This window comes from Filicampus tigris, chromosome 1, assembly GCF_054856515.1.
Source record: "Filicampus tigris isolate MCC_2025a chromosome 1, RoL_Ftig_1.0, whole genome shotgun sequence".
NCBI classification, from domain to species: domain Eukaryota; kingdom Metazoa; phylum Chordata; class Actinopteri; order Syngnathiformes; family Syngnathidae; genus Filicampus; species Filicampus tigris.
Window position 1 is genome coordinate 25398874 of NC_141217.1, and position 13778 is coordinate 25412651.

Sequence of the window (13778 nt, forward strand, 5' to 3'; positions counted from 1 at the left end):
TATTTGAAAACAGCTGAAAGAGGAATACAATTAAAGGAGAATAAAAACAACCTGTGTGGAAAAATAGCACATTTACTCCTATTTGTGGTGCCTCAAAAAATATTCCCACACTCTTGAATTTTTATAAAACACTTTGGCTTGACATTAAAAGAGAGAAAACTGCTGTTTTGACACCAATGTCAGCTCACAAGGCCCATATTGAACAAATCCCTCTCGCAGCAACACAAATGACAATTCTCATGCCATCTCGGATAATTCTGTTCATCCTTTGCCAATGGCTGGAGGGTTTTACTAAGCCCGTGGTTTTATGTTTTAACACATTAGTTTGCCTTCATTTTTGTCATAACTCATAAAAGGTTCATCAAAGCAGTGCTGTTTTCCAGTCTGCTAATTCCCCAAGTGGGACTGCAGCAGCCACAGGTGTCCCCTCGGTCCTGAGCACAGATCAGCAACTCTTGGCACAAAAACACTGACGAGACTTTAAGAAGCATAACACCTCACATAGTAGTTCACCGCAAACACTGACCGTTTAGATTGTACACTGGTTTAACATAATTTCATGTGTGGCTTGATTGGTAGTAATTAATTAGTATAGCTTGGAAAAACACATAACAGCCAAAAAATTCACCTCGATATTGATATATTTCACATTTCTGGCAATCTTTTCAACACATTGGTGCATCCATGATGGGTCCAACAAGGCGTAACGTGTGAAATTTGCTGCTGAATAATAGACACACATTGCGCAATGCAAAAGGACACTAAGAAAAACAATGCCATAATGCATAGCAAAAATGTGCAAGGAGTCAACCAGAAACAGCAAACAAGGTGCACACTGGCATGCTATTCCACAATTTTCACAAAATGCGTACTAACGCCAGTTTTGCCCCTATGTGTATAACTGCACAAAACAAGCAGGCACACGCTTGTGTGCAGTGAACATTTCCGGGACATGGAGTGATTTACCGTGGGAGAGGAGACATGCCATACATGTGACATTAACTCATTCTATCCCAATGACATTCTTATATGTCATTTCACGGAGGGTATGAGAAAGTGTGGTAATGAATGAGTTAAAAACAAACGAGGTGCAATAGTAATAATTGTCTCGCCGAATGTGTCAACTTTCTCCTTTGTAGTACAGGCTTACCGGTAAACATTTTCAAATACAAAGCAGAACATAATGGCACCAGAGAGTTGGCTGGACGAGGTATTCCTTCGTCTTTAAAAGTCACAACTTCGGAGGACATTTCTACCGCGACAAGCACCAGCTCTGAGCTAGATAATATACCGATTACAAAACCTCCCATTAACACCATTTTAAAGTATGACATTATTTTTCCTCCAGATGCCGTCCCAGTAGCTTGGAATAAACGGAAGCCGGAAGCTCGTCGGCCTCCAAATTTAATGTCAAATGTTATGAGCTGCCTTGAATAGAGTCCATTTGGCCAAACTATTTGGATAAAATATCACCTGTTGGGTTAAATTAAGCAACCCATCCTGGTGTGTTAAATGAACTAATCTTGGGATGGTGCTACTATTACCCACTGACTGGGTTAAAAATTAACCGTAACGGTCTATTTTTTTTTCTCTTTATTTGAGCATCATGTTTAAAAAAGTTTCAAAATAAAATTACAATTGAAACTCAAAAGGAGTAGGTTGAAGTTGAAAGAACTTGTAAATATCCTACCCCTCGTTCACCAATTAAAAGACAATGCTGTGTTGCATGTACAGTATACCAACAATGCAATACAATAATAATACAAAAAATGATACATTAATGATGAAACAGAATGCTACTGCAAAAACAGGTCGTATAGTTATTAATAACATGACAAAATACAATTGAAAAACTGATTGCAACATTTTTGACCCAACTGTTGTTAATGTGTAGTCTTCCTTTTGCCCAAAGTCAGATGGGATAGTCGCAAGCACCCCGCATCCCTGAATAGGATAAGCGGTTTAGAGAATGGATGGATGATTGGATGAACGGATTGTGCTAAAAAGTTAAAAACAACTGAGCTGTCCTCAAGTAGTGATAGTTCTGCATGCCACTTGAACTACCCCGCGTAAAACTAGCGGTACTAGCACCACACTTTGAGAATCACTGCATTTGAGTATGCAGGCATTCTTTGTGATGTGTCAAATAAATGAGCTTTAACAACTTATTGTGATACAGGAAGACCTGTTTTTCACTCATTGTCAGGTCGTCAGCTACCACGGGTCCATCCTCAGTGAAAGACCTGTCTTCTTTTGTGAAGAATGTTTTCTATTGAGGGACACATGGGTGGGGGGTGTTGCAGTGATTAATTTGATTTACTAGGCAAGGTGATATTTTCCGAACCTGATTTGCCACTTTGAATGAAATTTCGACAGCATTCAAAGCCGCCCAAAGGGCTGCATCGGTTGCTGTAAACATCACTGAGCACCTAATTGGGGACTGTGTACAAAGATTGGCCGGATGACACCATTTTACACAGATTGAAATGAGTCCCTTTCTGTATTCTGCACGTGGATTCCAAGAGGTACATGTGCTCATTGTGCATGAACAAATTAAGCAGGCGGCAGTGAAAAGGAGTTGCTGAGCACAGAGCGGCTCGGGACAACAGACCACTGACGTCTGCTAAATCTGCAAACACTGCCTCTCCCCACTATGTGGGGCTTTTCATATCCCCAGACATCTCCTCTATAGCTTCCAAGACTGAGTCAAAAAGCAAGTACTTTTTTCTATACATTCCTCAGCAAAGCCGTGTCGTAATATCAGCTTTCATGATGTTCTAAGGACAGAGTCACTCCAAAAGTGTCCTTGTCCTTGAATGAGAATTCCTCCGGTCTTTGTTGCCTCAGCCGGTGGACCCTTTGATATGCACAAATGAAGAAGGGGCGGATATGGTTTGAAATAGTGAGAGTGGTCCGACTTCGAGTTCAACAGGTGCGACTCCTCCTACACAAAATTATCAAACCCAAAGTCTGTTAACTCCAATGCGGCGTTAGGCAGTTGTGTAATATTTGCGGAGCTCTGTAGAATTAGATCTGCATCATTTGGGGCCGATCCAAAAGCAAATAAAGCAAACGTGAGTCCAAGCACACACAGCTGGCCCTTGAGACTGGGGATCCTGGGTAAACAAGCATCCAGCATGCCTCAGCACAGCTCAGCCTTGGGGGCATATAAACCACCCAACAATGGCTTGCACACTCCACTACAGCGGGGCTTAGTAACATTTTATTACGTTTGGCCCCTTTCAAAAGACTGCGGACCAAAAGAGGATCACAGAATTTGTCATCAGTTTTAAGATTACTGCGACATCTACGCCTTCTCAGACTCGGTAATGCTCCTTTTGTTGCAGAATATCCTCTGATTTAACATAGGAATCTATTCTTTAAATTTGAAACTACGGTTGCAAAACATGGTCAACAATGTTGTTTCGGCAACAAATTGAACTTGTTATGTATTCAATTTGTGATTAAATTGTTGTAATTGTTGTAATTGGAACAACAACCACTTGAGCATGTCTACCTGCTGTGGCCTTTTTAAAAAATTCTCAACATAGCCCAACTCTGTGGTCCTTCCATTTGGCTGTTTTACACTGAATATTATGTAACATATGCTGGAAAATGCAGTATGTCTGACATCTGTTCAGTTTGGCAAATGTACGCAATAGTCATTTGAAAGGCAGAAGGGGGTATAACAAGCCCATCGGATTTGGGTGTTGTAACATAGATACGGTACTCATTGTTCCAATACTGTACCTTCTGGCTTCATGGTTGCTACGCGCACACTCACCTCAAGCATTTTGGAACCTGTCCTGGGTTCGGGCACATTTTAAGGAGGAGGACTTCTTAACATCACACAGGTTGTCCACCTCCGTTCTAGCCCTGATTACTCATATTTTTTAGGTAACATTTTAGCTATGTCACATCACCAGCACATTTGGACAGTCAATGTAGCAATTGCAGCAAGAAGTAGCTATCTGTATCAGGTCGGATTAAGGACATATTTTGGCGGCTTTCATTCATGATTACTTTTGCGACAACACACCAGATAAGACTCCCTGTGTCATGATGGTCTAAACCCAGATCACGTTTCCTTTCAATGGACGAACAATCCAACACTTGCTGAATTCTACTTCACAATGATAGTAAGAGCCAACATCGAAGGATCAAAAGACAACGTTGTTTTGAGCGCTTGGCCTCCACAAGATGCCAAGATATTGTGTACTACCAATCAGGGCAAAGCTGTTTTCCATATTCAATTTATGGAGAGCAGAATAACAAGAATAGCTTTCCAACCCAAATCATCTTGCGAACACAGTAAAAGAACAAAACACTGTTACTAAAAAACTTTTTTCAAAAGTAGCATGGGATCTTTAAGCATTCACTGGTACCTTGAAATGCACTGTATGAATTATTATTTCTAGTATTTATCATTATCATTGACTCCCTGCACCCCTAAAGGATAGACGTAACGTATATTAAGTAATATCCCCTTAATATACTATTTTTCTTATTATAGATTTCACTGAAATGTGAAATGCATTATCACAGGTGCAGTTGTAATGTTTTGCAAATATATGCAATGATTGTTAATGTAAAACAATAAGCGATGGGTAATTATATCTGCATGAAATAGTATTTGTTTGGGAGCATAACTGGTATAGTAACATCTGTTTTAATGACTTATTTAATGCTTTACCAGCAACAACAATCAGAACGTCTTTCACATCGCAAAGAAAGTTAACTTCCATTTGGTGTTAAGTTTTATTTACTGTCAGAATGAATCAGGCATATTTAATAACAAATTGCAGACTTTGCATGGACGTTTGAAGTATAATATCTCAAGCAGTAATACTGTTTTTGTGCAAATTTACATAACACAAAATGTGGTTCTTACAGTACCGGTATATGTTTTGTGGTTATTACTTTGCAAACGCAACAGTCTAAGTGCTTCTTTTAGGCTTTGGCTAAATGTGAGTCTGTGGTCTTCAATTATACAGTGTCATTCATATGCACTCATATGGCACAATACAATAACTTCATTCTTGCGAAGCACAATATAACAACAACAACAGTCTGCTTTCAATTTCAGATGATATTGTAATCATGCGTGCATTAGATCAGATACAAAAGCTCCTCGTGGTTAACATGAAAGTGTATACACACATCCACGCGTGTACGCACACACACGCAAACACACGACAAGATTAGGTTTACGAAATGAACGCCAGGTGGCAACCTACCTCCTCAAAACATGGAGCACTGGTCGACTCTGTAGTGATTTAAGGTCCTTTTTTGTGATTAGATTTACGACAAATTGCCCCGCACCCTTTTGGAGCGTGGCTTATGTTATGTTTTCGGTCTCAGCGGTCTACGTCACGGGAGGGAGGCAAGGTGCTAATACAGTGGTCCCTCTGCTTACGAACGTCTCTTCATACGAAATTTTCAAGTTACGTAACGCCTCAATAGGAAAATATTGCCTCTAGTTACGAAAGAAATTTCAGGATACGAAAGGTAAAGTATGGGCTGCTACTAGCAGTATGGGCGACCTCTCGCAGCTCCGGAGTTTCCTGAACGCAACATACTCATAGCTGCTCTGCCATTGGCTAGTTTAGCATCTTCCTGGCATCCCATTGGCTAAGAGGGACCTCTACCGTATGTGTCTCTGTCTGCAGATAGACAGGTAGATAGATATATACGTGATAGATATGTCTATGCAGCGTCCTCGTCATTCCCCCCCGGGCCATGAGGTGTTCCGATAGTTTTACGTGAATTAGAAACGAGGAAAAGAAAAACAACAACTTTTTTTTGTCCATACAAACAAAGCAAGAGATAATAGAAAAGTATGAAAGGGGGATGCGTTTGTTTGACATTTTGGTGCCAATTGATCACCGTTTTTGGACGTTATAAGCAATGAAAGTACAATGGTTTCCAATAGAGAGTTCGGTTCCTTCCGTGACTCCGGCCGAAAAAAGATAGAACGGTAGGGGGCGCGGCCATTCTCCTCATTAACAAGAGGCGTTTTTCAGGGAGTCACTTAGTTCCTAATTTCTTCCAAATTTATTGATAAAATTGAAAATGACAACTCTTTTAATTTTCCTGGACAAAAAATGGATGGATGGATGGATGGATGGATGATAGATAGATAGATAGATAGATAGATAGATAGATAGATAGATAGATAGATAGATAGATAGATAGATAGATAGATAGATAGATAGATAGATAGATAGATAGATAGATAGATAGATAGATAGATTTATTATATGTGTTTGAGCAAGCCAGCACAAACATCTCATGTTTCAGGAAAAATACAAAAACAAAACAAATGGTCACCATGTCACCATTTGCGAGCGCTCTCCACCTGCTACTCAAAAAAAGGAGTGGTAAGAAGAAAACTTATTAAATCCCACCCCCATCTAACATTCATATTACAAGCCACACATACTAACATTCGTTTCCCTAATGGTTAAGTTACACCTATACAAGTCGAACTAACAAGGGATTCGAAAAAAAAATGATGTGCAATACTTTAAATATAATTACTATTAAAATGATGGTTTCCATAATTTAAATTACACTATGTTTCAACAACAAGCACATGCCAACAATGGTAAAAAAGAGCCAGTGACTGAGAAGTTAATGCTAAGCCCCGCCCTCTTTGTACAGTGACCAGACCATACGTTTGTAAGACACTTTAAAGCTATGGATTCTTTGGAATTGCTTGTGGTGTAGGTCCAGACTGTTACACACTTTTACCCCACATAAAGACACACAAAAACTCTTCCTGATAGTACGAAACCTTGGTAGTGCAAAATTTCCAAAACCTTGCAATTACTCTCTCTAAGTCGAAGAAAAACCGTTTTATATTGATTAGTGGCGATTTACTAAAGAGTTAGATAAGATTAATATTATAATATATTAATTATAATAATATTTCTCAAGATCATGAATCTTCTGTAAGGCTGATTGAATAAACAGACTAGTGGTGTGTGCTAGAAATTGAGGCGTATGCATAATCCTTACAGCTCATTTTTGCAATATAAATAAAGGATGTATGGAACATTGATAATAGTTTCCCCAACACAATAGGTGAGATATGGGAGTATAGGGAACAAAATAATGTTCTGAGAGCATCGTGATCTAGGAATTGCTTTGATTTATTCATGATTGAGAGACTTTGGGAAATGTTTGATCTTATGTGTCTGATGTGGGCATTCCATGACAACTTGTTATCAATTATTACTCCCAAGAATTTATATTCCTTAACATTTTCTAGTTGTACACTGAGTGCATTGTCAATTCTGGTTTACTTTTACAGTTATCAAATCTCAAAACTTTTTTTTTACATTTAGAATTAATTTATTATGATCATTCCACATTTTAAATTCATTGAGTTCTGTATTTACTGTACTGTCAAGTTCATTATAATTCTCACTGCTATTGTGTCGTCTGCAAACAATATTAATTTGAATCATTTCGATACGTAAACTCGTTTATGTATAAGTTAAACAGCTGGGGACCCAGAAATGACCAGATAGATAGATAGATAGATAGATAGATAGATAGATAGATAGATAGATAGATAGATAGATAGATAGATAGATAGATAGATAGATAGATAGATAGATAGATAGATAGATAGATAGATAGATAGATAGATAGATAGAAAGATAGATAGAATATTTCGCGTACATGCATGTCTACACTACGGTATGACTTAAAGTGAGTGTAGGTAGAGTTAAATTAAGCAGATCCTGTTTGCACCATTCATTTATTTTATTGATTACATATGTAGAGTCTTGTGGGCTCTAAGGAGCACATTTTAATCTGACACTATTGGCACGCGGACAGATGTGCCCCCCCCACCCCTCTTGCCTGAACTGCTCCCGCGTCAAATGATTGACACGGAGCCGTTCAGACAGCCAATCGGAGAATGAAGCGTCTTATTTGCATAAAGCAGGCGCGCGCCATTGGCTGGCTGCATGCTCCTGCAAAAAGTCCCTCGCGTGCCATGATCCCGCAGGCGGCGCACGCCCGGATGCTGCCATAAAAATAGAACTTTATTTAAACCTAAAGCTCCCTCATATTTGCATATATTCTGTGTTCTGACGCCAAAGACAAACTGTGAAAACATGTCAAATAAAATGATATATACTTCGTTTGTGTTCGAGAAACAGACGACATTTTGCTTTTTTCACGAGCACCGACTAAAGTTGGAAGCAAACATCCAAGCGCATTCCCCCGCTTCTCACAACCTCCCGACCCAGCCGGCCGCTCGGCTCGGCCGGCTTTGTTGTTGCTCCCGGCGGGTTGATTGAGCTGCGCGTGACTGACGGCGCGCGGGGGTGTTGGCCAATCAGCGTCCAGGCTCGCGCCCACTTTGCGGGACTGTGCTGCCATTGGCTGAGACGAGTGTGGGAAAGAATGCAGAGCAGCGTTCACACGATGTGGGAGCACGCTCGCCGGTATAAGTACGTCCGTGGCGCGTGTCGGCTACAGAAGTCGAGACGCTGCCACTCGTGTGTTCTCGGTGACACAATACTGACGACGGGAGGACACTTTTTCTCAGCCCCCCTCCCACCCTTGTTTTTAAACAAGGCCGTTCGGCGGCCGAACTTCGTTAAGACAAGAAACCTTTTGCCACCATCCGACTCTTCCAGGAAAGGATTTATCGTTTTAACTCGTTGCCGTGACTAATTTACGATGCCTGCTGACACCATGGAGAAGCAGACCGGGTCCCCGATGGCTGGTTCCCCTGCAAACGGATCACACACGCCGGACAAGCCCAAAAATGCCAGCGAGCACAGAAAGGTAATTGTCGCCTTTTTAAAGCAATTCATATTTATCATCTGTGATGTGACGTGCTTCCTGTAACATCGATAATTGACTGAACAATGTATCTATTTTCATTCCTCGCAGTCATCCAAGCCCATCATGGAAAAAAGACGCAGAGCAAGAATAAACGAAAGCCTCGGGCAGCTCAAGACGCTCATCCTGGACGCACTAAAGAAAGATGTAAGTCGACTTGAGCATTTTCCCCTCCTAATCTATCATGTTTCTTTTTAAACAAACATGAATCGCAAATACATGGGACTGCCATAAAACTTGAAATGCATTCTCCCCAGAGCTCCAGGCACTCCAAGCTGGAGAAGGCAGACATCCTGGAGATGACAGTGAAGCACTTGAGGAACCTGCAGCGAGTTCAGATGAGTGGTAAGTTGAGTTTCCCTGTACTTTTTATTGAGCCAATTGGCACATGTTTTACGTTCGAAATTTCGAATATTTTACAGCACACCAAATTCACACAAACGTAATGTATACTGAAAGAATATACAGGTAAAGTGTGATGATATCGTGGAATAGCATTTTTATTAGCAGTTATTTCATGCAATAGCATTTTACAATAATACACAAAGAGATGAACAATTACATTATTTCCTATCAAAATCAATAAAGATGTGTTTCACACACAAAAGGGATAAAGAATAATGCATGAAAAGGTGTGGGAACAAAAACATCTCATTGAATCCCACCCCCTCTTTCTAACCAATATTGTTCCAGCAAACTTTGGTGTTTCTTTCAGGATTTGTTTCCAAATTATGACCTGTGCATGTATTGCTGAAACAATAATAGAAAAAATAACTAAGAGACTAAGATGTCCAAATTTTGAATGGTTACATAAGCAACCAAGCAATATCACCAATGCTAAAATTAGTACACCAGCAAAATGGTTGAAAGAAAGCGAAAGAAAACTCAAATCCACAACTCAAGAAAGCATGTTCTTCTTCTGTGTCTATACATCAATGGCATGGATTATTTTGTGTAAATAAATATCATATTCACAGCCAATTAAGTGAAATTGAATTGAGTTTTCAGCATAGTAGTTTGGGCATTGGATCACGTTAAAATGTGTATTTTGATACGGCCGCATTAAAAGTTAGTCAGTGAGTAGGCATCACTAACATCAATCCCTCTCCTCCTTCTTCTCCAGCAGCCGCTCTCTCGCCTGACACCACCGTGCTGAGCAAGTACAGAGCCGGATTCAACGAGTGCATGAACGAGGTCACCCGCTTCTTGTCCACTTCGGAGGGGGGTGAACGTGGAGGTGAGGTCCAGGCTGCTCTCTCACCTGTCCGGCTGCATGAGCCAGATGATGGCCATCAACTACTCGCAGCAGACCCCGTCCCAGCAAGCTCACATGGCTCAGCCCCTGCACGTCCAGCTCCCCTCCACCCTGCCCATCAGCCCCGGCATGGCCTCCAAACTCAGCCCGGTCGAGGCCACTTCCCCCAAGGTGTTCGGCGGCTTCCAGCTCGTGTCCGCGTCTGATGGACAGTTTGCTTTCTTGATCCCCAACCCGGCCTTTGCAGCAGCCACGGCCCCGATGATCCCCCTGTATGCAAACGCCGGGCTGCCCGTGGCGGTCAACGGGCCCCTGGCAGGCACTGCGGCTTCGCCGGTACACGGCATGACCTCCTTCTCTGGGGGTTCCCAGGCGGTCAGCCCGGTCGGAGTGAGTCCCGGTCCGGACAGCGGCGAGGCGGTGTGGCGGCCGTGGTAGCGCCTCACTTGCCACTCAAAGCCAGCGTGGGAGCGCAAGCATGGAAATGTGCGACTGCCGCCGTTAAACGTTTGAATTCAGACCTGCAGCTGTTACGAGGATCTAACCTGTGACTTTTCTGTTACGCCACCGTGAAAAAGGTTCCCGTGGCACTTCTTTTTGTTTCGTTTTATGGAACAGAAGCCTTAGATGGAACGTTATCATTTATGACCAGTTCCAGTTGGATGTTGGTGATAAATAACCTGTACATGCAGATGTGTTGATTTATAGGATTTTTGCTATAAAGTACTTTTTATAAAAAGGTTTAGTTTTGTACAGAGTTGTTCTTGATTGCTATACCAAAGCTGTTTTATATTGTTTTTCTGTTTGTAAAGAAAAAAAACTGGTGTTCTCCCAGTGTTTGAATAAATAATGTTTAAAAATGCAATATCATTGTAAAGTCCATTTTTACACCACTGTTCATCTCTTAAATCCACATGCTAGAAGCACACCAACACACACACTCAGTGACTTACAAACCTGCCTAAAAGTCAAAATTCCAATGTTAATATTTTTGGCGGGAACTTTGACTTGTGCGCAATTTGTATTGGCAATTTTTCAGTCAAGTTTGGCGGGATTTCTTCACATCTGGCCTAACGTGGAACAAAGGAGTAGATTTTTTTTCTTTCTGTCTCACTCTTGTTTTAAAGGTAATTAAAAGTTCTAAAGAGGATCTCATCCAATATGCAGTGGGAGCTCGCAGAGTCTATTCATGAGACCGGGAAATGTGCTCAGGGGTTAATGTCACGAACAGATTGCCCCAATGAAAAGAAGAATATGGAAGGATCCTTTCTTCCTTTTTTCTGCCAATTGTTCAAATCCACTCCCCTCCAGTGGGCCTGTAAACACATCTTAAATTGGGAAAATGCGGGAATTTGGCCAAGCAGCTGCATAAAATGGTCAAATCTGATCGGACGGCTCCAAGATTTTTCTTTCCTGTGGCTAAAGGGGGGCTTGGCCAATTCATAAGGGGGGGGGGGGGGGGGGGCAAGAAAGTAATTTCTAAATATATTTTAGAATATCAAAGAAAATGCTGGAGGGGCTTAACTGGGGGTTACACAGATTTCTGATGGGGCTATAGGCACCCCCGTGCCCCGGTGTAGCGCCATCCCTGGTTTACAATGCACATCAGTTGCAGGCTGCACTCCATTATAATGTCAACTTCCTTGTGTATAAACGTAACCCCTCCCTGCAGCCAAGTGGGCTCCAAATCCGGGAGATGTATTTCCGTGTGTGGTGGGCTGGTGGCGTGGTGCTTGCCGTGTGTCAGGCTGTCAGCCACCAGTGACTTGCAGCCACCAAGCCCCCTCATTTGGGATTAAGTTACAGCAGCTCCACTTTTATGGCCGTGCATGCGTGAGCAGTCTGGTGCAGCGAATTTTGATTTCTAAACCATTTTTTTGCCAACAACGATTTGAGTGAGAGTAATTTTGTTCACGTGGGGGTTCTGTAAATGTTATCGTAATCGTTTATGGGTTTTTTTTTTTTTTTTTTTTTTTTTTTTTAACAGTTGGGTGGTGTTTGTCATTGCGTGTCTCATTTTCCTCATCCGGTGCAATGCCCTGCAGATGACACCGTGTCTAAACGACACACTGAAAGTGTCCTTTGCAAGGGGGGAGCCACACTCAAACAGCAGTTGGCAGCGTGTGCAGCCTCTGCGGTTTTTCTTACTGCCTGCGCGTCTGAGTCAATAGTTCAGCGATGCTTTTGAGGAGCTGAGGTCGTGAGAACCGAACGAACTAGTCCGCCTGTGGTCGGGCACGGAGCCAGCCATTAAATCCCCGCCCGCAGGCCGCGAGTGCAGCCGCTCTGCTGAGGTGCGGAGGCGGACGCACGCCCGCAAGTGAGCCTCACGGTCCGGTGCAAATGAATAAATAAAACGACTCGGGTGGGTAGAAGTGTTTATCCAGGAGTCAACTGTTCAAACAAGTCGAATGCGTCTCTCTATATACTGTAGATAATATTGTGAGAACTTTATACTGGTCTACTGGCTCGTGTTACATGAAATGATTTGACTCGGGTCCAGATTTGGTTTCACGAGAGGGAATTCGGTTGAATGAAACAAGCGGGAAAATCCCTTCCCCGATGATGAAAGGATTCCTATGGAGTGTTGAATGTCCCTCGGGGATGTGGCCGTCACATCCCATGGGAGCAGTGGCTATTGAGGGGGTCGGGGTCGTCAGAGGAGCCACAATCTATCACTCTCATTAGCGACTCAATGGGCTGAACGCGCGCAACACGTTGCCGCCGAACTTTCATCAAATCTCCCTCCAAATTTACAATTGCCATTGTTGTATAGACGCGGCAGTGTTTACAGCCAGCACTTGAGTGCTTTTCGTATGCAAGTTGTGCTGCTACAATGACAAGTGCATCTCTCCCACGCCCTAGTATTGTGCTTCCCAACTTATTGCGAAGCAAGGCACCAATTTTACATAAGAAAAAAAAAATGCACGCCACGTCACCATACATTAAACAACAATGTCACAAAAAAAGTAAAAGTAAGTCCACTGACTAGAAGAAAGATGATCCCTGATCAATTTACTCACGAATTTATGGTGTAAAATCCTGGACTGTTTAATTGAGCACAATCCTGATGCACCAGCAAAAAAGCCATGATTTATTGGGTTGCATGAACTCCAACAGGTGAATACACTAAACGTGTATTTTGTTTTAACCTTTTTGTTTACCTTCTGAACATCTGTCATATAATGGAAGATAGGAAGAACATTTAATTGTGCTCCCTTCATAGCTGATGACATATTGTAGATTCTGTAGATGTCCAAACATATAAGTAATAACTAATCATTTTAAGAAAAATCAAGTGAAATTTCCCACACTACCACTGATAATTTCACTAGTCACTTGGGTGCCACAGCACCCGGTTTGGGAGTCACTTCACATTGAACCAGCCCACTGGAGTGATGGGTGTCTTCTCATAATTTATATCTATCCATAGCTACAGCCCCATTATTACATCCATAATTTCTGTCTATTCATATTGCATATGCATTTACACCTGTTTATACACTTGTGTGTACAACCTGCGGCTGCTTCACCGTGATAACACATCATTCCAAATGACTGGAGTTCAACTTCATTTTTAAAAGTGATTTAGAAACAGTGCCCTCTTGCCCTGTTAACCCATTAAAGCCTAAAGCGCCTGGCTCAACAGCTCCCCAAA

General features: G+C 41.9%; 1 protein-coding gene across 1 annotated transcript; it reads left to right on the forward strand.

The window, feature by feature from the left end:
* Nucleotides 1-8450: 8450 nt before the first annotated feature.
* On the forward strand, nt 8451-10985 carry hes4 (hes family bHLH transcription factor 4). The gene is given in 5 exon segments (XM_086044213.1): nt 8451-8808; nt 8917-9012; nt 9123-9210; nt 9989-10086; nt 10088-10985. Coding segments are annotated over 5 exon segments (861 nt in total). The 5' UTR covers nt 8451-8700; the 3' UTR covers nt 10559-10985.
* Nucleotides 10986-13778: the final 2793 nt, after the last annotated feature.